Source organism: Erythrolamprus reginae, chromosome 1 (genome assembly GCF_031021105.1).
Source record: "Erythrolamprus reginae isolate rEryReg1 chromosome 1, rEryReg1.hap1, whole genome shotgun sequence".
In the NCBI taxonomy this organism is placed as follows: Eukaryota; Metazoa; Chordata; class Lepidosauria; order Squamata; family Dipsadidae; genus Erythrolamprus; species Erythrolamprus reginae.
Genome location: NC_091950.1, coordinates 206,869,438 through 206,894,923, shown reverse-complemented (window position 1 = coordinate 206,894,923; position 25,486 = coordinate 206,869,438). Strand labels below are relative to the sequence as shown.

The 25,486-nt window shown below is 37.5% G+C and overlaps 1 protein-coding gene and 1 long non-coding RNA gene across 2 annotated transcripts in view; one reads left to right on the top strand and one right to left on the bottom strand.

The window, feature by feature from the left end:
• The window catches only part of BMPR2 (bone morphogenetic protein receptor type 2), a 102,451-nt gene that overhangs the window by 71,600 nt on the left and 5,365 nt on the right, over positions 1-25,486 (top strand). Inside the window, exons 4-12 of the mRNA XM_070732000.1 lie at positions 1,881-1,982; positions 2,790-2,881; positions 3,183-3,413; positions 5,727-5,841; positions 10,193-10,353; positions 17,818-17,965; positions 21,095-21,231; positions 21,849-22,021; positions 23,594-24,873. Coding sequence (XP_070588101.1) covers positions 1,881-1,982; positions 2,790-2,881; positions 3,183-3,413; positions 5,727-5,841; positions 10,193-10,353; positions 17,818-17,965; positions 21,095-21,231; positions 21,849-22,021; positions 23,594-24,873 — 2,439 coding nt within the window. The remainder of the gene's footprint in view (positions 1-1,880; positions 1,983-2,789; positions 2,882-3,182; positions 3,414-5,726; positions 5,842-10,192; positions 10,354-17,817; positions 17,966-21,094; positions 21,232-21,848; positions 22,022-23,593; positions 24,874-25,486) is intronic.
• On the bottom strand, positions 3,071-4,624 carry LOC139156425 (uncharacterized). The gene is made up of 3 exons (XR_011557314.1): positions 4,493-4,624; positions 3,686-3,813; positions 3,071-3,440 (listed from the first exon to the last, which is right to left on the bottom strand). It is a non-coding gene; the product is annotated as an uncharacterized lncRNA (long non-coding RNA).

Sequence of the window (25,486 nt, the reverse complement as noted above, 5' to 3'; positions counted from 1 at the left end):
TCTTTGGAGGAGGGATTAAGGCCAGAGGCTGGGAAATCCCACTGTTTGAGTAAGGCATCTTTAAACAATTTAGGCATAGGAATTACCTCGTTATCCTCCTGTTCCTCCGTGAAGTAAGGTAAATTCTCCTCCGGGGGATCAGTGGAAGTGGAGGCTTGTTTCTCCTGGGCCGCTAATCCCGTAGAAATCCTAGCTTTGAGGAGGAGAGATTTGAATAATTGAGAAGGGAAAATGGTAATTGGAGAAGGAACCTTTATTTGGGATTCCTCATCATCTGATAGGCCTTGAAAAGGGTCCTCATCATCCTCCATATCCTCATATTCGTCCTGAGAGGAATCTGAATCATCCTGAATAGGAGCTCTAACCGCTGGGGAAGAACCCAAGGGGCGGGAGGGACGAGAAGGAGGAGGAGGTAAGGGAAGCTCATTGATGGAAGAGAGTTTGGCATCAATGGCCTTAGACAACACAGCAAAAATAGATTGGAACTCAGGAGGTAAACTAGAAATATCAGCAGGAATGGCAGAAGAATCCCTAAAGGCCTGGGAGGATCCTGGCTGGGGGGAATCTTCAATAATATCTGGTTCCTCTGGACCTATGCCCCATAGGTTAGGTTGGGGTCTGTCTAGGTTAGGCTCATCCAGAGATAACACAGGGACCCCAGAAGGAGGTAGACTAGAAGCCTCTGGGGGGTCTTGACTACTGAGTACTTGGGCCTGCACTTTTAGACGTTTTGCTGATTTGTCATGGATTCTTTGTAGGGCTAGGTCCCTTCTCTTCTCGGCCCTGGTGACCTTGGTCGAGGGGCGGGCCCCTGGAGAAGAGGAGGAAGAGGCCTGGGGGATACTAGTAATCTCATCGCCTGTAGGCCTGGCCTCTCTGGGACCTTTAGTTGTGCCTCTCTTGGGAAAAGTAGCCATAGTCTGACAATTAACAGAAGACAAGGCTGAGCCAATAACTGAATAGATAAGGAGAAGAATTTCAAGGACTTCCCAAGAGGAATGGATCCTGCTTCGAGGCCTCGAAGCTGCTGAGACGTGAGGACAATCTGGGCAAACCCAGAGTTCGTGTCCCCAAATCCAGCGGGGCCAGCCTCCCTAAACTTTATAATTAAGTAAACCAAGGCACTCTGGTTGGAGGCTTAGCCGGTGGAGAATTTAGCCTGGGCGTCCCAAGGCCCGCTCCGGGATCCACGCGGTGGACTGAGGCCTACGCGGCTGGCAGGAGGCCAACACGAGAGGCCTAAATTTAAAAAGGGCGCGAAGGCCTTCGCGCCGAAAAATCGCTCCGAATATGTCTTAAAGGGGAAGCGATCGACTAAGTCCAGGAGACTAGAAGCCGTCTCACTCCGCAGGAGGTATTTCTTAAGCCCTTTAATATATATATACAATAAAGAATCAATAAATCAATAAATTAATACTTGCACCAGAACCTCCAGGCCAAAGGATTAAAAGAATCCACAAGCGGCCGCGGGGATCGTACACGGCAAAACCGCCGGGGGAAAACGAAACCGCAACTTCTCCAAAGGAAAAAAGCCGAGCCGCAAACGGCTGGCGCTATTAGTGCAAGTAAATAATAATGGTAAAACAATTCTTACTACTTTTGAAGAAAAAGATCGAAGGGAAGGTGTTAGAATGTTGAACGAGCTATCACAATACAACCGCAGGATATGCGAACTGAGCGAATTCTGGGGAAGGGGCGGATCCGGCAAGCTTTTTTAACACTAGGCTCAGTTCCACCGGATTGGACATGAGCAACCCATGTGACTGCTGGACCCGCTCCTTCAGTACGGAGAAATGACAAGATAATTGATAGCAATTCAGAATATTAATTTAATTTGTCCTGAAAAATTTATTATACTCATACATTTTGATTTCTTTCAGATCCTCCCCAACGAGATGACACAATTATAATAATTCTGGCAACACTATCTGTAGTTGTTGTTTTGATGGCTTTTATTTTCTTTGGATACAGGATGCTAGGAGGTAAGCTTTGATAAATAGATTTATATTATAATATTTTGCCTCTATTTTTCCTTGAGATAAAGTTCACATTCTTATATTTATTTTCTTTAGTTATTTCCTCAGTTTTGGTATTAAATATTTTAAATATTCTACCTACCAACTCCTCAATATGTTACAATCTATTAGGCAGCAATTTGCAGCTGTTCTATTATTAGACATTCACAGTTGAATGGGGGGGGGTTGTCTTTAGGCATTACACTTGAACTGGAGCCCCTTACATTCCAGAGGATTTTGTGACAAATTGCTCTAGATATCAGAGCAATGGCATTGAGTACAGGACCTGAAAAATTATAAAGTCTGGACCCTAATAATAATATCATTGCTACATATTCTTACTGCAGCTTCACCCTTATTAATGCTCTTTTTCTCAATTTTGGTTTCCAAATGTTGCACTATAATTTGAAACAAAAGTAATGGGAGAAGTTCACAGAACGTCTTATAGTTTCTTGTGTTCAAGAAACTTCTTATCTTATAGTTTCTTGTGTTCAAACAAATCAACTTTTGTCCATCAACAATAGATATGATATAAAACCATCTTATAGTTTTGACTAATATGTATGCATAATTTTGGATTCAGACATCACACTAAGTCTCCTGTGCAGTTTACTTATTCTGCCATGGGAAATAAAGAAGGAAAGCACTGTAAGCCTACATATGACCTACATATCTCATTCACTGTGGAGTTTATAAGAATTGCAGAGCTATTGAAATAAATCAAGTCTGATCAACTTGAAGGACAATATAATTAATGTCTTCATCTTTCCTTAGGGATCCATAAAAAAGGCCTGCATACTATGAACATGATGGAAGCAGCAGCTCTAGAACCATCATTAGATCTGGATAGTTTAAAACTACTGGAGGTGAGTTTACCATCTGCAATTTCCAGTTCTGCGTCTTTATAATTCACATGATTTATTAATAACATTATGTAATGCAGAGTCTTCATATTAACCATTTAGGGTGATTTAGTGAGAACAAGAAATCTGAAGAAGATACAGTTCAATTTCAGTTAACAACTGAATTAGAAAATGTATTATTTGGGGATTAAATTCAGTGTGCAAAAGAAAGGCTTCAAACAATGAACACATAAAATGCTGAAGGTCATTAAAATCAATAGATTGAATGTCTCGAAATCTAACTTTCGTCTTTTTTAATTCATAGCTTATTGGACGAGGGCGATATGGAGCTGTATACAAAGGATCTTTAGATGAGCGTCCAGTGGCTGTAAAAGTATTTTCTTTTGCTAATCGCCAGAATTTTATAAATGAGAGGAATATTTATAGAATCCCACTGATGGAACATGACAATATTGCTCACTTCATTGTGGGGGATGAGAGATGCACTGCAGATGGACGAATGGAATATTTATTAGTAATGGAATATTATCCCAATGTAAGTAACTTCTATTCTTTCAGACAGCTGTAAGAAAATAAAGATAAGAGATATAATTAATTTTAAAAAGATTATTTGAATTGCCTTTTCAATAATCTCTGGGTGCTATTCATATGTTAAACTTTTCTTAGAAAGGCATATTTTTGGTCATTGAAAATCATAATAGACTCATTTAAATATTGCCATTCATTTAGTGAACATATCCATCATAGTTTCTAGTTTGCAAATCAATCTTTGAGAGCGAGCTCCAAGTAGAGCAAATGCAAAACTACCGTAGCATTTTTGTCTTCCTCCAAGTTTTCTGTCATCTACCAGAAGTTGTTCCTTCTTCATCTGTGAGGTAGACTGAATGCTCCATTACCTGCCCAAGATCCTCAGGAATCTTCTGTCCTAGTGTCAGCTTGGAAAATAGCCATTATTAAGGTTTGTCCCACCCAAATCTAACCACAGCTAAAAAGGTAGAAAAAAACCCTGTGTCATTGCATTCCTGACTCTAGTTCTGGCAACCTTTCTACAGTGGCCATCCATTTTCTACTGCTTTTTCAGTTCCTATGGTACAGTCCTCAATGACTCTTATTTAGGCACAGAAGTTGATCTCAGAAAAAGGAGATTTGTAACAGATTCTCCTTCAATTTTAGTATTCCATTCTGTTCTCCTATCTGTCTCGGAAAATTGTCAAGTTATGGCTGTTCAAGAAAGTATTTGTAGATAATGAAGATTAACTTCGTCCCCATTAGATGGTGCAACTGGTGCATGGGTTTTTTTTGTATAATCTGACTGTTGGAATTATTTTAACCAAAGTCATGTTGATTGGGAGCTCTCCTCCTAACACTCTAATCACAACTGGGAACAACCAATAGAACATGTACAGCAGCATCTTATCACAAGATAGCAGCATAGATACAGATGTCAAATACAGAATTGATAATACTTCAGCAGTATTCCAGCATTTATGACCTATTTGGTCACCCCCAACAATAGAAAAAAAATTACCAATACCATTTATCAACAATGACCTACGCCAGTGAAACATGGACAGTAACAGCATGCACAGCACAAAAGCTCAATATCAGTGTTACCTATGGAGAATTCTGGACATCACTTATCACAACCGTGTCACCAATGAAGACGTTTTCCAGCAAAGTGGATCTTTGAAGCTGCAGATCATTGTGATGGAACTGCGAATGTGCCTAGCTGGCCATATTCTTCGCTTGCCAGAACATCAATGCCTGAAAAACATTGTACAATAGGAGCTGCCAAAGGGAAAAGGGAGGGGAGGTATCCATACAAAATTTGGTGACAGACATTATGGGCAGTGGGCATCAAATAGTAAGATGCTGAAGATGCCATGCAAAAGGAAGCATGATGATGACAGCCTTGTTATTTATGGATGTAATATCCCTGGGGAGCTGAGCAGCGTATAAACCATACTAAACATCAGGATAATCAAAATTGAGAATATCCCTTTCAGCTGATGCCAGTTCATTGGAATTGTAGTTGGTCGCATCATCTCCTTTCTGGATCCTGGAATCTTACCAAATGGGGTAGATTTTAGCTGCAACAGGACATCTTTATAATAAGGACAGTGTAGCAAAATGTGGATTAATATTTCAGGAATTCCTTCAGAGGCAGAATCTTTGTTTGGATTGGATACACTGTCATTTTCCATCAAAACATATCCCATACTGACATATCCCTCTGATAAAGTTTGAAGCATCTGGTAGAGTTACTTTCTTGGTACCTTCTGTTACCTTCTTGGAAGCCTTTCACAAAAGTTTTTTCATGCAGCTAAACAGAAGGTTTTTGAAGACCTTTGACTGGAAAAAACAATTTTAATCTTGTTTGGATCTCTTGCTTTTATTAAACCAGTGAGATCTCCCCTTCTCCGCAACTTCTTGCAACTATATTCTCCTTCCCTGTTCACCCTTTGGAGGGAGGTACTTTTTTCCCTACCTTCTGAAAAAATAACTTTTATGGAAACGCTTTCATAAATCCATTCTCCAATATCCACTCCTATTAGCCTGCTGCAACCCTCTTATTCTCTGTGGTAACATTGGAAATATCAATTTGTTATTTGGATATTCATCACGCTTTCACATTTTACCTGGACTATACAGCACTGTTTCACTAAAGATAGTGTTTATTTCTTGTTTTACTAGACCAAAGCAAACAATAACCACAAGTGCATTATTCGTGTTGACTATCACTACCCTCACCCTCCATGCTTTCAAATGTTGAAATGGCATCTTAGAAACACAGAATATGTAAACACATGCAAAAGATAAACACTGAGTACCTTCCTATTTTCTCCAGGGTTCTTTGTGCAAATATTTGACTCTCCAGGCTAGTGATTGGGTGAACTCTTGCCGAATGGCGCATTCTGTAACTAGAGGCCTGGCATATCTTCATACAGAATTACCACGAGGAGGTAAGATAATAATACAGGTGTTATACAGATAATAATGTAGGTGTTTTGATTCTGAATTCTTCCTTTAACGTTATGTTAAGCTATGATACAGTTTGATACCTATTGTTAAACAAAGTATTTCATGTACAAATGAAAGATAATACAAAAAGCTAATAGAAATGACCACATATGTTATTAAAAATATAATCTTAGAATCATGGAGTTGAAAGGGATAATTTGGACCATGAAATTCAACTCTTTGCTTATTGCAGAACAGGTGCACTGAACAGTTTAGAGGAGCAATCTAATATGGCAGTTGAAACAGGAGCTTTGAATCTTGGAGAATATCCAACTACATCCTAGCTCTGTATATGGAAATGCCACCCAATTAAGAACCAAAGGTGAAAAATCTGTGGCACTGAATGAGCCATGCATTCATAGCCATTCAGTTTTGTCAGGATTGAGTGTAAGCCAGTTTCTCCCCATCCTGATGCAGCAGCCTATCCACAAGGACATCATGATCAGTGTTATCCAAAATTACTAAGACATCAAGATGAACCAGGATAGTCATATATTGACAGATATGACCTCGTCAACAAATATACAGTATATGGAGATTCTCAATCATCCAGATTATGGTTGTCCCAAAGGTGCTTTTTCAAAAAAACTAGCTAAGCTTTCTTGGGTTTTTTCCCTTTAAAAATGTTTTGCTTCTTTATCAGGGAAGCTTCTTTAGCTTCTTAATTGAGAAGCTAAACATTTTCAAAGAGAACAATAAACCAAGAAAGTTCAGTTACCTTTTAGAAAAAGTAATTTTGAGACAAATATTATTGGTGCTTTCTCAACACTAACACCCAACAACTGAAATAAGCCTAGATAGAAATTGTTTATTTATTTATTTATTGGATTTGTATGCCGCCCCTCTCTGTAGACTTGGGGCGGCTCATAACAAACATAGAATACACAATAAAACAATTTGATCCAATTAATTACAGTTAAAAGACATGATTAAAAAAGAATTATGATTTTAAAAACCCTGAATCAGATCATCCTATAATTAGTCGAAGATGAAAACCAGATATAATGTGTGATCATTGGTGTGTGTCAGGCTTTGATTAACTTGAGGTTATGTCCATGGTTGTACATAAATATAAACAAATATCAAAATACTCATTTTCCCCTCTTCTTTGTTAGAACTAATTTTCTGATTCATATGGAAAATTATTCTTTATATGGTGGAAAATAAGCCATTCTTTTTTAATCATACATTCCCCTCTGAACTTAAATATGTAGTTGGGACCATATTCTAATTATACTGACATAAATATTAGTTTTCATGTGCTTCATGATATTTATATTTAGTTTCTTAGATTAAAATATTTTCAACTACAAAGAGTTGGTTGTCTTTGAAACAGTAACTTTCAAATGGCAACTAGAATTTTAAAAATAAAAATTCTACTAATTAAAAGTTATACCTCTCTAGGCAACACTGAGATCTACTGCTCTGAAATAATTATTGAAAGTGTAGACTTTCCAGTTTATAGAAAAAGATGACAAAATGCCTCATAAAGCTCCATCTACAATCAACCTCGTATGGTTACTTGTTTGGCTGTATTTCCTGTGCAGATATAGATGTTGATACAAATTAGTTTTCCCTTACTTGAACCTGGATCTCTGCTTCTCTTAGGGCTAACAGTATTATATTGAAGTGACTCCTCTATTTAAAGAAGGTTAATGTACAGCTATTCTGTGTAACAGTGCTTTATAGTATGTTTTTTTTAAGGTAGGTGTAATATTCCCATTCATGCAGCATGCAACAGTGGTCAAGCAGTGGAATTCTTAAGTGATTTTGCATGATGATGAGGCATAATTTTTTTAAAAAAATAAAAATAACCCAAATTGTGTAAGAACCCCAAATCTTTCCTGGAGATCTAATGATGTCATGATATATCAAAAGTCTTGTTAAGATTTCTGGTAAAAAATCTAAAATCTCACAAAATCACAGTGTTTAAATTTGGCCACTTAGTTTTATTCTTATTTTGCATAGGTTTCTGCAGATGTCATTTGGGAAGTTGCAAGAAATTCATGAACGTTATATAGGAATTTGTCTGTCCTGGTCCTTGCACATTTGAAAAATTAATAGATTTGTTACAAATTTTAAAGGTATTTTATTATGAAATACAGGCTTAGGGCCAGACTATTTACAGGACTGCCTTCTGCCTCACACTTTCCTGCGTCTGATTAGAGCCCACAGGGAGGGCCTTTTCTGTGGCGGCTCCAGCTCTCTGGAATCAGCTTCCTCTGGAGATTAATACCGCCCCCATCCTTCTGGTCTTCCGGAAAGTTTTAAAAACTTGGCTTTGCCAGCTGGCCTGGAGTCGTTAAGCAATAGCATCTAGCTCTGACCTACAAATGATGAATGTTTTTATTATAGGTTTTTAAAAAATTGTTTATATTGTTTTTTTAATTTGCTATATGCCGCCCAGAGTCCAACAGGAGTTGGGCAGCCTATAAATTTAATAAATTTAATTAAATTAAATATTGAGTTTGAGTGATTCCAGCATAAAAAGATTAAAATAAATCTATACATAATAAATATTATTTAAAGAGATTTTTAAAAAGTGGTTGTATTAAAAAAGCTGAGTGAAGACAGAAGTGGGTTACAGGTGATTTTGGAAATGAAAACAAATAATGAACAAGCTAATTTAAATAGAACACAAAGTTAAAAAGCAGCCATTGCTGTTCGATTAATGTTTTAAAGAGCAAGTGTACACAAATCTAATTTATAAAAGAACAAAAAATAGCATGCACTTTTTAATAATAATAATTTACTAAACCTACAGTATATGCTGTGTAACTCCCATTGATTCTAGATTGTTATTTATACCCTAACCCTAATTTGAGGGGAAGCTAATAAAAATGAAAGAAAGCTTTAGTAAAGGTATATAGTCAGAGGTAAAATTCAAAACTTCCCTACCGGTTCTTTGGGCGTGACTTGGTGGGTCTGGCAGGGGAAGAATACTGCAAAATCTCCAGTCCCACCCCGCTCCAGGGAAGATATTGTAAAATCTCCTCCTCCCCCCCCCCCAATTCTGGGGCCAGCCAGAGGTGGTATTTGCTAGTTCTCCAAACTACTCAAAATTCCCACTGCCAATTCTCCAGAATTTGTCAGAACCTGCTGAACTTCACCCTGGTTATATTTCACATTATTAGTTAAGTAATCTATGTATCAAATTGCTTGGAAATTCGATGACTTTTTAATGCTTAAAATGTTAACAGTACAGTGTTACCTTGTCTTATGAATTTAATTGGTTCCAGGGCGAGATTCGTAAGGTGAAAAGTTCGTAAGACGAAACAATGTTGCCCATAGGAATCAATGGAAAAGCGATTAATGTGTGCAAGCCCAAAATTCACTCCTTTTGCCAGCCGAAGCGCCCGTTTTTTGCACTGCTGGGATTCCCCTGAGGCTACCCTCCATGGGAAATCCCACCTCCGTGTCGTGGGAGGAATTCACTGAGAGAATCAGCCCGCATGAGCTGAAATGAGACTACCACGGAGGTCGATGGATTTGAGCAATGAGGAGACCTTCATAACGAAGTTAACTTTATTAGAAAAGTAAAAAATGATAATAATGCCTGGAGCGGCAGAAAGCATGTCCTTACATTTTAAAGACTAAAGAAAGAAGATGTCTGCTCCTTCTCTTCCTGTGTAAGCAAGGAAGTGAGGAAAGCAGGGTTACATCATAGAAAGGGAGGAGCTGCATTAACAAACAAGAGTTAACCATTTAAACTACAGGATGTTTCTTAATGTCTTTGGAGGCTGTCAACCCACAGCGTGACACTCCGGACTTCCGCATTTTTGCGATGCTGCAGGGGAATCCCAGCATTGCAAAAACAGGCACTTCGCTGGCAACAGAAGGTCCGGAGGTAGGGTTTCCCAACGAGGGGAGCCTTTGCCTGGCAATGGAAGTCCGGAGGCGGGGCATCCCAATGGCGGCGGCAGGTTCGTAAGGTGAAAATAGTTCGGAAGAAGAGGCAAAAAAATCTTAAACCCCGGGTTCATATCTCGAAAAGTTTGTATGACAAGGGGTTCGTAAGACGAGGTATCACTGTATTAAAATATTAACAGAATTTCATACAGTTCTATGGTACATAGAAGGATTTTGATATTTCATGCATTACTAATTGATATGTAACTATGACATTCTTTAACAATTGTTTAATTGCATTAATATACATGAATTGCCATCACAATAAAACTGATACTATAAAAGAGCTTATTAGTTTTCTTGAAGTGTCCATGGTCTGTTTTTTTATTATATGAAAAAAAGCCTGTAGGAATGGTAAAACAATGTATTTATATATTTAAACAGATAATTACAAGCCTGCCATTTCCCATCGTGATTTGAACAGCCGCAATGTATTAGTAAAGAATGATGGAACATGTGTCATTAGCGATTTTGGCCTTTCTATGAAGCTAACAGGGAATAGACTGGTGCGCCCAGGTGAGGAGGATAATGCTGCAATTAGTGAGGTGAGTAAGACAGTCAAATACATTTTGGAAGTCTCTTCATTCATTCATTCATTCATTCATTCATTCATTCATTCCATTTGTATGCCACCCTAGGGACTCCATAGGGACTTACCATATCCACTTTCAAATAAAAAGAACACTCAGTTTCAAGCATAGCTTTCTTATTTTGATTTTCAGAGGCAAGAATATTTTTTTCCCTTAAAGTGAGAAAGTGAGAAAGCCTACTTGAAACACTTTTTAGTTGCTCATACGTTAGACAACAAATGTTTCTTACTAGTTTGTATCAGATTGCTGTAGGTATTTTTGTCAGCTTCAGATTGCCTGACTACTAATCACATCTGAACTGTAAGAGAGAATATTTTTTTCTATTTCAAATCACAAGAGATTGACATAGGGAGCATGGAAAAGATGGTACAATCAATAGACTAATGGGTGAGCTACATTTCCTTAGAATCAATTAATATAAGTTAGTACTTTGCATAGGCTAATTGGTTTTTTAGCATTTGCAGGGAGTTTACCATAATTTGAAAGATGCTGAGAGTTATAACTTTCTTAAGATGATTAACTAAGAAAATCTGTAGCTGAATGGGAAAAATCAAGAAAAGAATAAGTTCTCTTTATTCTTTCTTGTTCCCAATTCAATAGTCTAAGGATACTCCTAAAAATTAAGAATGCTCCACAGGACTACAATTTTAAAATGTAGTTTACACTATGTAATTTTTCCAATTTATATTATGCAAAGATTATTTTTTTAAAAAAAGATTGTTGATTAGTGAGGGGGTAGATAAACATAGGATTTTAACATTATTTTTGATTACGTTTTATTTATTTGTTTAACATAGAGGTTTGTAATAAACAAAGAATTTGGAGGTATAACCCCATTGTCTCTGCAAATGAGGAGAGTAGAATTAAATTACAAAAGGAACTCAATGGATTTTTTAGTATTAATGCAACAGGCGAGATTAAAGAAACAATAGTCTGGGATACACATAAAGCAGTGATGAGGGGTAACTGCATTAGTACGGAAGCTTTCCTTAGGAAATCCTGGAATGTTAAGAGAAATAATTTATTAAAAGAGATAGAATTAATCCAAGAAACCTTAAAAATTACAAGAAACAGAGAATGGAATTTATTATTATCATTTAAGAAAAAGCAATTACAATTACTTGATGAGGAAAATTGGAATAAAATGAAGATGATTATGAAACATAGAATTAGAAGTTGGAACAACAAATCTATGAAGCAAATGGTACATTATTTGAAAAAAAGAAAAGAGAAATCTTTTATCTCTGCTTTAAAAGATAAGGATGGTTTAATAAAACGTAATACTGTAGAAATGGAAAAAATAATGAGAGATTTTTATGGGGAATTATATAAAAAAGAGTATGTTGTTTCACAAACTTCAGAGGTTAAAAAGCAATTAAAGAAAGAGGACAGTCAAATGTTAAATGCAAAAATTACAAGTGAGGAGATATCTAGAGTTATTAAGGGATTGAAACCTGCTAAAGCTCCTTGTCCAGATGGTTTTACAGCTGAATATTATAAAGTGTATATGAATGAATTACTACCGTATATGGAGAAATTGTTTAATAATGTAATGGAAACTTTTGAAACTCCACAGACGTGGAAAATGTCAGAAATTATAACGGTCCCAAAACCAGATCGTGATTTAACGGATCCTAGTTCCTATCGCCCCATTAGCTTGTTAAATCAGGACTACAAGATATTTATGAAGATATTGGCAAATAGGGTGGAGAATATATTACCAAAAATAATTGGAGAAGATCAATATGGATTTGTGAAAGGAAGGAAAATCTTTGAACCAATAAGAAACGTGATTAATGTTTTACATCATGCTACCAGTACCAAAAGGAAATTAAGCATTTAAAAATTAGATGTTTATAAGGCTTTCGATAAAGTTAATCATGAATACCTATTTCAACTATGTAAAGATTTAAATATGGGAAATAAATTTTGTAAAGTTATAGAAACAATATATAAGGATAATGTAGCTCAAATTAGAGTAAATGGCAATAGAACAGAAATGATTAAAATTCAAAATGGAACTAAACAGGGTTGCCCATTATCCCCAATGCTATTTGCATTAGCAATCGAGACCTTAGCAAATAAAATTAGAAATGATAAGGAATGGAGAGGCTATCAAATAGGGGAACTTGAATTGAAATTAAACTTATTTGCAGATGATGCTATAGTAATGTCTGAAACCCCAATTGAAATGATGAAAAAAATAATGATATTACTTCAGGAATTTAAAGATCAATCTGGGCTTAAGGTTAATATAGAAAAATCAGAGATAATATGTTTAAATACTGGCCCCAAAGAGCAAATTGAAATTCAAAAAATCTCAGGATTGAAATTAGGTTGTAAAAAAATGAAATATTTGGGAATTTGGTTATTTAAAAATCCATCAAAAATAACAACGGCCAATTACAACTTAATATGGAAAAAAATCCAGAAGCAGATCAAAAATTGGAAGGGTAAAAATTTAGGAAGAATGGCTAAGATTAGGGCCCTTAAGATGATGATAATACCAAAGATGATGTATTTGTTTCAAGTTTTACCGGGTAGTTTTCCTGAGGCAAAATTAAGAGAATGGGATAATAGACTAAACTTTTGGATTGAAGGAGAGAAAAAATCTAGAATAAGGAAGCATTGGCAGTATGCACAAGAAAAAGAAGGAGGTTGGGGAAGCCCATCCCTAGTATTATATAGAAATGCATTTCAAATCGAAAGGTTAATTGAGCTACAGTTATGGGGGGGAAAGAAATGGGTAGAATTAGAAAGAGAAATTAATAATATAAATAATAAAGAATTATTATTTAAAAGTTGGAGTAGAATTGAAACCAGTACCCTAAGTGATTCTTTTAAAGCATGTTTAGAAATATGGCTTAAATGGCAGAGGACAAGTGCAATAAAGATATCCAAGCTATCAACGTTACATGTACTGAATATAGGGGACGAGGCTAATTTAACTAGAATTATTAAAATATTAAATAGTAAAGGGGTAATGAGAATGGAACAGTTATATGAGAAAGATGGAAGAGCTAGTAGAACTAGATTGGAATGGTGGATCGGTAAACAGCAATGGTTGCAGATTAATGCAATATGTACATATTTAAATAAAAGTGAGAATAAAGAAGCCTTCTTACGAGAAGAAAATAGCTTGGAAAAAATAATAAGGCTAAAGATAAATGAAAGTAAAGCACAAGCCAGTAACATATATAGAATGCTATTGCAGAGGGAAGAAGAAGTAGTTAAAAGTTTAACAAGATGTTGGCAGGATGACTTACAAATAGACAAAAGAGAAATGGAAGAAATAATAGTAAATATATATAAGATTAAAAACACGAGAGTTAAAGAGATGAGAAGAAAAATCTTACATAAGTGGTACTATACACCTGTACAACTTGCACACTTCCAGGGGAAAGAGAAGGGTAAATGCTGGCATGGATGCCAGAAAAAAGGAATTTTTATGCATATGATCTGGGAATGTACAGAAATACAGAAATTCTGGAAGGTAGTCCAGAATGAAATTAATAAAATGTTAAACATTAATTGGATAATTACAAAAGAAACAGCAATCTTAATTAAATATAGGGAACTAGGAGAATCTAAAGAAATTAAAACTGTAGCACTGGAAAGTGCTCAAGCGGTGATAGTATTAGGATGGAAAGACTCTACAAAATGGACACTACAGAATTGGTACTGGTACATGGTGGATCACATACATTTTGAAATTATGGAAATAAGATTAAATAATTTTGATGAGAATAAACTAGAGAAGCTGATGGTGCGATGGAACAAGGTAAAAGATTATATGTTAAGTAGAATCTGTGATGTAAATACAAAAAATAAATTACAATCACTCTTTTAGTAAAAATCGTTCAAGATAGAGCCAAGGATCAATAGATAAACAAATAACTTAAAAGTCTTTGAATCCTTCTATAGGGGTGGTGGGGGTGACGGTGTGTGTGTGTTGTTTGGTGATGGGCACATGCACTGTGCACTGTTATATGTTTGTTTTTTGTAAACCTATAAAATCAATAAAATTTATTTTTAAAAAAAACAAAAAACATGCAACTTTCACCTTTTTTACTGGTCTTTTGTTGGAAAGAACAGACATTACTTTAAATGCAAATAATATGATTGGGATTCCACAGAATGGATCTCAAGGAAGCTTTATGTCAGTGATGGCGAACCTATGACACGCGTGTCAGCACTGACACGCGGAGCCATTTTAGGTGACATGCGGCCGCCGGAGAAACAGGGAGCTTAGAGTGGTGAAGATGCAAATCTCCCCGCTTTCCAATTTCCCACCGACTGCAAGTACAGCAACTGCAATTATTATTATTATTTTTTCCTCTCCCCTTAATTTTGTTTTGCACCAATTTTTTAAAAAATTGCGCCGGTTGCAATTTTAATTTCACTCCCAGGGCTATTTACCCGGGGTCCTACTCTGCTTACATTAAACTGCTCATCCCATATCGCTCCGCCAGGAAATCTACTCCAACCTCCCCTCCCCTCCTTCGCTTCTTTCCCTCCACGAGCAGCGCATGGTGTCTCCTCACCTTGGGTCGATCGCATCGGGGAGGGCTGAATAACTTAATTGCCGTTTCTCTTATAGCTGTTACAGGTAAACCCTTACCGGGTTATTAATTTGTAATTTTAAAAAATCATGCCGGGCTCGCAAAAAAGAGAGTGAAAAAAAAACCCTGCGTGGACGTCGCACCATTTTCTTCCTCCTTTGGCGGCTCATAACTAGATTTTCACAACCCCCCCACCCCCCTTGATAAGCTTTTTCTTGAGTCTGAACAGTTTGGGGGGTTCACCAAAGAGAAAAGTGAAAGAGAGGGAGAGAGGAAGAGAGGAAGGAAGGGTTAAATATAAAGGGAGAGAGGGAGAAAAAGAGGGAGGGGAAGAGGGGAAGGATGAGGGGTTATTATTAATTTGTAATTTTAAAAAATCATGCCGGGCTCGCAAAAAAGAGAGTCTGGGAAAAAAACACCTGCGTAGACGTCGCGCCATTTGCATCCCCCACCGCGGAGGGAAAGCATTTGGCATCGGCACCGCCAACCCCCCCCCTCCACGAGCAGCAAAAGCCTGAACGACGGAGCCGAAAGGCAAATGGTGCACCCCCCCAGAAGCAGCAAAAGCCTAAGCGGCGGGGCGTGCCGTTTGCCTTTCGGCTCCGTCGTTCAGGCTTTTGCTGCTGGTGGAGGGGGGGTTGGTGGTGCCGAAAGGCAAACGGTGCACCCCGCCGCTTAGGCTTTTGCTGCATCGGCGCCCACCCCTCCAGAAGCAGCAAAAGCCGCCCTAAGCGGCGGGGCGCGCCGTTTGCCTTTCGGCTCCTTCGTTCAGGCTTTTGCTGCTGGTGGAGGGGAAGGCGCCAAAGGCAAACGGCGCGCCCCGCCACTTAGGCTTTTGCTGCTTCTGGAGGGATGCACCGTTTGCCTTTCGGCTCCGTCGTTCAGGCTTTTGCTGCTGGTGAAGGGGGGGTTGGCGGTGCCGAAAGGCAAATCCTTTCCCTCCGCGGTTGGGGGTGCAGGGCAGGCGCAGTCAGCCCCAGGAGACAGAGGGAATGAGAGAAAGGAAAGAGAGAAAGGGAGGGAGAGAATGAAAGAGTGAGAGATAGAAAGGATAGAGAGAAAGGGAATGGGAGAAAGGAAAGAGAGAGAAAGGGAGGGAGAGAAGGAAAGAGTGAGAGATAGAAAGGATAGAGAGAAAGAGGGAATGAGAGAAAGGAAAGAGAGAAAGGGAGGGTGAGAAGGAAAGAGTGAGAGATAGAAAGGATAGAGAGAAAGAGGGAATGAGAGAAAGGAAAGAGAGAAAGGGCGGGAGAGAAGGAAAGAGTGAGAGATAGAAAGGATAGATAGAAAGAGGGAATGAGAGAAAAGAAAGAGAGATGAGAGAGGAAGGAGGAGAGAGAAAGAGAGAGAGGAGGGGTAGCGAATTATGGATGTCAGAACTCATGCATGCGTAGTAGCGTGCGCCCACACTTTTTTAAAAATTTTAAAAGAACAAGAGAAAGCATGAGAGAAAGAGTGAGAGAAAATAAGAGAGAGAACGAGAGAGAGGAACAGAGAGAAAGAACAAGAGAGAGAAAGCATGAGAGAGAAAGAACAAGAGAGAGAGAGAAAGAAAATAAGAGAGAACGAGAGAGAGAGAGAAGGAAAGCAAGAGAGAAAAAAGATAGCAAGAGAGAGAGAAAGCAAGACAGATAGGGAGAGGAAAGGAGAGCGAGAGAAATGAGAACAAAAAGGGGAGAAAAAAGGAGAAATGAGAAAATGATTGAGGCAGAGAATGAGAGGAGAGAGAAACAAAAGAGAGAGGTGATTCTTGAAGCATATGGTAAAAAGCATCCAAATAATAAGAACCCCCACCCCCAGCCCACACCTGTTTTTGAAAAGAATAAAAGATTAAAAAAAACCAGCCCTCAACTGGTTTTGGAAATGGTTCGAGTGTATACACACACACACATAAGGGGGGGAGAGAGACAGGGATGGAAAAAGAGGAGAAGTGAGAGGGAGAAGGAATGAGGGGAAAAGGGAGGAAGAGAGAGAAATGAGAAACATGAGAGAGAAAAGGGGGAAAGACAGGAGAAGTACCCAGAAATGAGACAGTGGTATAAATTTCAGGAGGGATGATTGATGATTGACTGTATTTATAGGGGGATGTTACATGGGATTGTATATATGAGGGGGTTATTTATGTATGTATGTATGTATGTATGTATGTATGTATGTATGTATGTATGTATTTATTTATTTATTTATTTATTTATTTATTTATTTATTAGATTTGTGTCATTTTGGTTGGTGGTGTGCCCCAGGATTTTGTAAATGTAAAAAATGTGCCGCGGCTCAAAAAAGGTTGAAAATCACTGATTTAAAGCATATGGTAAAAGCACTTAAATAATAACAGAGAAAGAAAAAACCCAACCCTCACCTGTTTTTATTAATAGTTATGTTTTTGAATTTGCTGGTTTAGTTTTAATAGTAATAGAGTTTGGTTTTGTTTTATTATTAATTTCTTTTAATAAAAAAGAAGGGATTTATTATTTATTTATATTTATATTTATTTTTTGTTTGTTTATCTGTCTATCTACCTACCTACCTATCTATCTATCTACCTATATATCTACCTACCTACCTACCTACCTACCTACATACATACATACATACATACATACATATATATATATACTTCTATGCCGCCCAGTTTTTTTCTCAAGGTGACACACCATCCGAGTTATGCTCAGTTTTTTGGTGAATTTTGACACACCAAACTCAAAAGGTTGCCCATCACTGCTTTATGTTCTCATGTTAATGCTGTCTTGAGGATGAAAGTGAATGTAGCTTTAAAAAAATCTCTATTGAATTACTTGAAGAAGAGTATTTCATAAATACCAAGCCAATGTAACAATGCAACAACATGTCTTTACAGGTTGGGACAATTCGCTATATGGCCCCTGAAGTGCTGGAAGGAGCAGTAAATTTAAGGGACTGTGAATCAGCTTTGAAGCAAGTCGATATGTATGCACTTGGTCTAATCTACTGGGAGATTTTTATGAGATGTACAGACCTCTTCCCAGGTAATAGAAGAATTGTTGGGATGCTGCATGCTTTTTAAATTATAACAACTATTCTATTTGTTTATTGTTATTGTTCTCTTAACTGAGCCAAAGTCTCTAATTCATTAGTACAAAAATTTGGGTATGTTGGTTGTCAGATTTTTTTTAAACTCATTTTTTGCTTTGCTTGTCAAATTAGTTCAGTGCCATCTAGTGTTACAGGGTAGTATCCATCTTTCTGCTTTATAAAAAGCATTAATTAGCCTTGCCAATAAGCATTAGGTATTGAGTAAAGGCATGCTTTTGAGAAGATTTGTTGTTGTTGGTAAACATTGGCACATCACTCAAAATGTCATGGTGTGCCACCTTTGATATGTATGTCATAGTTTAGTTCTGGTAATGAAAATCAATTCTGGGGATGGTGTATGATTGGAAGTACCACATATCCGTTTTAATTCTGACTACAGCCTTTGAGTCACCAGCTGGGTTCAAAGAACATGCTTAACCATTCGGTTATGAGACTGCTGCCATGCACAGTATGCTCAGCTGTGATGTTTTGATTTTCCCTAGGGTGAGGGAGCGGCTCAGTTTATTCTGTCAGCCCAACCATTTGCCAAGTGGTGTACTGTATATAAGATAGGATGGGCAACCTTTTTGCTGACAGTTTCCTCTTTTTATTAGTGTTTTTCAATCAGCATTGAATATTTTGGGAATTATCCTCAAGTCCCTGCTTTTGGGTGGGTTGTTGAGGGTGAGATACATTGAACTACTGTGGCTAAGCTTTAATTAGACTTTTCTTTTTTTTTTCTTTTTTTAGAAAGGGGACATTTAACCCACTGATTCAATTTGTCAGTTAAACATGGCACTGCAGTTTGCTATGGTAGAAAAAGAAGTGGGGTGCCGGGAAGGAACCACATTCTGTCTTCCTCTGATCAAAGAGATCAAATGAAAAATAAAAATATATGCTTCAGATCTGAAGTCTGCCTACCACGTAGCATTTCCTTCCCTAAAAGATTCAATTTATTTTTCAATTGAACTGTAAAGCTTATGTATTATATTAAAGGTAGAAAGAATTCTGAAGTGATTTATCTTGGTCTGATTTTTTACAACTTAAAAATCTGGCATTCTAACATGGCTATATAAACTCTCTATAGCCACTGTATTTAGATTTCTAGTTCATATTATAGTATAGACCAGTGATGGCAAACCTATGGCACGGGTGCCACAGGTGGTATACGGAGCAATATCTGCTGGCACGTGAGCCATTTCCCTAGCTCAGCTCCAATGTGCATGTGTGTGCTGGCCAGCTAATTTTTGGCTTGCACAGAGGCTTTGGGAGGATGTTTTTGGCTTCCAGAGAGCCTCCAGCGGGATAGGGGAGGGTGTTTTTACCCACCCTCGGCTCCAGGGAAGCCTTTGGAGCCCGGGGAGGGCAAAACACGAGCCTACTGGGCCTACCAGAATTTGGGAAACAGGCCAATTCTGACCTCCAGAGGACCTCTGTGAGTCGGGGGAAGCTGTTTTCGTCCTCCCCAGGCATTGAATTATGGGTGTGGGCACTCGCGCATGTGCTGTAATGTGCATACACGCTCTTTCAGCACCCGAGGAAAAAAAGGTTCACCATCACTGGTATAGACTCTTTTTTCTTAATATGACTGTAAAATGCTTATAAAGTGGTACCTCTACTTAAGAACGCCTTTACTTAAGAACTTTTCTAGATAAGAACCGGGTGTTCAAGATTTTTTTGCCTCTTCTTAAGAACAATTTTCTACTTAAGAACTTGAGCCTGAAAAAATTCCCAGGAAATTTGAGAGTGGCACGAAGGCCCGGGCAGTTTCCTGCCATTCCCCCTGGGTTTCTCTCTCTGGTGCAGTGTATGGGAGGCAGCCTCATGCCGGGTGTATGGGAGGCGTGTGCTCCTCCTCGCAGCCTCTGAGTCCATCTTTTTTAAAAAAAAGCCTTAAAGTTTTGGATTTTTTTGATTCACCTCACCTCACCTTCTTCCTTCAGCAGCGACTGTCCTCCTCCTCTTCTTCTTCCTCCTCCTCCCACCCAAATTCTCAGCTTTTATTTCTTTCCTAATGGGTTTGCACGCATTATTTGCTTTTACATTGATTCCTATGGGAAAAATTGCTTCTACTGTACTTAAAAACCTTTCTACTTAAGAACCTGGTCACGGAACAAATTAAGTTCTTAAGTAGAGGTACCACTGTGTATTAAAATACCAGTTATCTAAAGATTAATTTTAAATATCACATTTATTTATTTTGAAAAAAATAGTTCTTATTCCTAATTTTTTGAACTTTCACAATCTTTAATTGATTTCTTAAAATATAACAGTAACATCTTCTTGATTCTGAAATGTGGCCACTAAAACTAAGCAAATGTTTTCTGCATTAGAAAACCTGTTCCACCATGTGTTCAAAGTATGTAGAAGTACTGTATAGTTGTAAATGTAAAGAAAGTAAACCAATCAGTTTAAGCAGTGTAGCTTCTAAAGATTGCAAAATGTTAAAGGGATCTGTTTGGAAAGAAATAAAAACCGAAAAGCTTATAATATTCTGGATGTTTACGCCTGGAACTGGACAATACATAAAGTTTTTAAAACTCTCCTTATCCTATATTTTTTCAAGACGAAAAGGTGGAAAATTTCCCTAACTTCTTCAGTACAATAAAGCACAATAGGAAATGATAACCCAGGCATAATGAGGTCACAATACAAACCATATTTACATTCAAACAAATGACATATATAGAACTATAAGATTTAAAGTATATAAGATAAACTATTTTTTGTTTTGTTTTTTTAAACCCAGAGGTGTTCCTTCTTTTTTTATAATTCAAAAGGTATTCCAAAATCAGCATTCTAAATAATATAAGTATGGAGTATAGGAATGTGCCACTAGAAGGTTTTTCAAATGTTTATAGAATAATTAAGAATTTTGTTTAATTATTAGCTTTAGTTAAAACTTTCAGAATATTTCCAACTGTTTAGATAACATTTCCTTATGCATTAACTTGTCTGTGAAGTAAGAAGAAACAATCTGATAAATACATTTTTGCTAGACTCCCAACATTTCAACATCAATGCTATTTGTTTTATTTTTTTCTGTTTCCTGATAACATTGACGTACCCTTTTCTGCAAGCAGGAGAATCTGTGCCAGAGTTCCAAACAGCATTCCAAGTAGAAGTTGGAAATCACCCCACTTTTGAAGATATGCAAGTCCTTGTTTCTAGAGAAAAGCAAAGACCAAAATTCCCAGAGGCCTGGAAAGAGAACAGCTTGGTAAGAAAAGCAAAAAAAAAAAAGTTCTGTTGCTTTTTTCCCCCTTCAGTTGAAGTTGGTGGAATGTGAAGGTAGAAGTAGAGCACTTTTATGAAATTGTAAATGCTGTAACAAACATTTAAGTACAAAAGAGTAAAGTATATTATGATGACTTGTATTTTTGTTATGTAAAATACATAGATCACTAATAGGCAACAGGCACAGAATTACAATTTTTCAATACAGTATACTATTTGAGGTTATGAAGAGTTTGACATGACTTAACAGTTGAACAACAACAAATAAATCATTACTTATTTGTTTGGAGAGTTTTGTCACATTAATGACAAACTAGTCATGATTCATGAAATCTTGGTAGCATACTTTAGAATATCAATGTCAAGGAAAGAATATTTGAAGAAAGAAAATAGTTATTTGTCTAATGTCCAGATTTTTCTTAACTACCTAGTGAGCTGTTTTGGGAAACAATGTTAGAATGGATAAGTCTTGTGCAATATTATTCTTCCTAGACTTGCCTGTTTTTAATAACACAATGCACAATGCTCATTAGCAGTGGTATTGAAGAAAAAAGGTTTTTAAAAAAAGAGGTTGAGAAAATGTCCTGTTTTCTTTGGTAGGCTGTGAGGTCACTGAAAGAGACAATCGAAGACTGCTGGGATCAAGATGCTGAAGCTCGGCTGACAGCCCAGTGTGCTGAAGAGAGGATGGCTGAACTCATGATGATTTGGGAGAGGAATAAATCTGTCAGTCCAACTGTTAACCCTATGTCTACAGCTATGCAAAATGAACGGTATTTACTGCCTGCCTGCCTCCCTATTCCTTCCTTCCTTCCTTCCTCCCTCCCTCTCTCTCTTTCCATCCAAGGTCCACATTTATTGCACATGCTTTTTTAAAAAAAATTTGGTTTCATTGCAAGAACATCACATTTCTCTAGCCCTTAATTTTACCTATATGGAAAAACTGTTTTTCCAATAAGTAATGCCTTCCTCTAGTGCTGATTATTCATGAGTCACAGGCTGTAATTGTTGTTTGTTTCTGAAGTAATTCCTTAAGAATTGTTATCACATATACGGTACCTGCATATTAGTTACATATCTGAAAAAAGGAACCTGGCCTCACTATCCCAATATTGAAATCATGGTGCTCTTTAGGTAAGCATAGAAAAATATCTTCAGCTGCACCAATGCTCCTTTTATAGGTCGTTTCAGTATGAAACTGAAAATAAATCCAGGAAAGCATTTCAAAGGGAGTTATATACAGTTACCGTGTGTTTACTCTGAAAGATGCCTAGTGAAATACATGGTGTGAGTTGAAAATATCCTTAATTTGATATGAAAAGGAATCCAACAAAGATTTTTTTTCTATTGCTCAGGAAGGCAGGAATTACATTTGCAGATTTTTTTTCTGAGCTTGGTTCTGCTGTACTCTGCCCCAGTTCTTTCCTGCTGTTTCCCTAGGTGTGAATTTTTATATTCTCTGTATCTTAGTAGGTTTTAATTGAGTGATCTTTTTCTGACCTGTAAATCAGGTATATGGTCCATAAAGAAGGAATAATTTTCTGTAGTGATTCCCTCTGTCATGTCAGAAGTAAGTAGTGTCATTCATTCATTTCAGGAATGTGTTCAACCTTCATTCTTCTCAAAAATCTTTCATTCCTCTAGGCAGAATTGTTATAACCTAGATACAAGATTTAAAACTCTCATCCAAAATCCTTCAGGTGCACAAAATATCATAAACAAAAAGAGAGACATATTTTATTTCAACTATAAGCAATATGATCCCCATGAACCTTGGGGATTTATTGTGGGGATTTATCTTTGTGCCTGGCAATATCCTGTCATGCTTCCTCTTTTTAAAAAGAAATATTTTAATTTTAAAAAAATCAAAAGCACATTGAAGCATCTATATTAACAAGAATGTTTCTGGACCTCATATGGGCGTAACATTTTCTGAGCAGGTCCATAACATAATCTCCAAATTTCAAGGTATCCCAGGCTAGAAATTCTTTCTCCTCTCTTTCTCATTTCCAGTCACCTCAATTCCATGACTTCAGTTTCTGTTTAAATCAACTATGGGATTTTAGACATACAGTACCAAAGTATTTAAGAACCAACAGCTTGTCATTTCAGGATAACAGGCTCATCCGGAGCTTCTTCTCTAAAGTATCCTTGCAGAAGTATGTAGCACTCATCAAGGAGCTTGTACGGAAACCTGTGAAATACCAACACTATAGAAATGCTCCCATTTGTACTGTCCCCCAGTCATTATGCTTCTTGCTTAAAATATCCTTTTTTACATTGAAATGCTTTCAAGATGAAATATTAAGTGCTCTTAATCCTATTGTCTTTTTGTTTTCCTAAAGAAACCTGTCACACCATAGACGAATGGCAAAGATCAGACCATATCAAGAATATTCTTCCTCATCTTTCATTGAGGATTCAATTAATCACAGCGATAGCAAAGTGAAGAACATTTCATCTGAATTTTCAGTGTCTAGCACACCACTGACAGTTGGGGAAAAGAACAGAAATTCCATCAACTATGAGCGACAGCAAGCACAAGCTCGTATTCCAAGCCCTGAGACTAGCGTTACCAGCTTGTCAACCAACACAACCACCACTAACACAACTGGCCTTACTCCAAGCACTGGCATGACCACCATATCTGAAATGCCTTATTCGGGTGAAACAAACATTTGTGCTACAAATGGCATACAATCATGTGGGCCAACTCCTGTTTGTCTGCAGCTAACAGAGGAGGACTTGGAAACTAACAAGTTGGATCCAAAAGAGGTAGATAAAAACTTAAAAGAAAGCTCTGATGAAAACCTGATGGAGCATTCTCTTAAGCAGTTCAGTGGGCCAGATCCACTTAGTAGCACAAGTTCCAGTTTGCTGTACCCACTGATAAAATTGGCAGTAGAAGCAAATGGACAACAGGACTTCATGCAAGTTGGAAATGGCCAAGCGTGCCTAATTCCAGATGTTCAGCCTGCTCAGGTCTTCCCTCTTCCCAAACAACAGAACCTCCCAAAGAGGCCTACTAGCCTACCCTTAAACACCAAAAATTCAACAAAGGAGTCTCGGCTGAAATTTGGAGGGAAGCACAAATCAAACTTGAAGCAAGTAGAAACTGGAGTTGCCAAGATGAATACTATAAATGCTGCAGAACCTCACCTAGTGACGGTTACCACAAATGAAGTGGCAGGGAGGAGCCATACAACAAACTCTCATACTGTATCTACACAGTATGTCAATGGGACAGGGCCATCAGGCCAAACAACTAGCTCAGGGACACACAGAGCCCAAGAAATGTTGCAACATCAGTTCAGTGGAGAAGATAGTCGTCTTAATATCAATTCCAGTCCTGATGAACATGAGCCATTATTAAGAAGGGAGCAGCAAGTGAGCCATGATGAGGGCATCCTCGATCGACTGGTAGATAGAAGAGAACGGTCACTGGATAATGGCCGGACAAATACCAACAACAACAACAGTAACCTGTGTCTAGAGCAAGGTGTTTCAACCCAAAGCAGTGAGAGAACGGCACCAACTTCTGGACCAACCCACACTAAAAGAGCACAGAGGCCTAACTCCCTGGATCTTTCTGCCACAAATATTCTGGATGGGTGTAATATTCAGTGTGAGTTCTGCTGGGATACATGAGTGAATCTTGGCAAAATTATTTTCAGAATTAAGCATGTTGATTTTAAGTGACAAAAGTTGTGTGAACCCTTCCCCTCCAAAAAAACAAAGTAAATGTTCTTTGCTGTATTTATTCCATTGCTGTCTGCCTCATTGCTCAATTAAATCACCTCTTGTTCTTTACAGTGAAGCATATCCTTTCATCTTGTAAGCATAAATATGTGCTTATGCTTATGGGATCTAAAAATAATTTGTGCAGGCTTTCTTTTTTCTAAGAAAGCTGTGGCTTCAAGAAGGTGCTTTAGCAAAACTGATCCCACCCCCCCCAAAAAAAAAACAACATTTGGTCTTTGGCTTGTTATACATTCCCAATGTTATAATAGAGTCCTTTGAAAGGCAAAGAATTAGCAAGGGAGATCTCCTATCAGTGTTTTCAAGTTTCATGAAACAGAGTGCTTTCAAGGCTTGAATAAACTTTCCATTGCTTGATAGATGGCTCATTACCAATTCATTATGTTATTATATTCTAAATCACTCTGAGCAGAAATTCTTTTACATTTAGAAAGCTTCTTATCCTGTAATAAGCTGCATAATGAAAGAACAGATATACA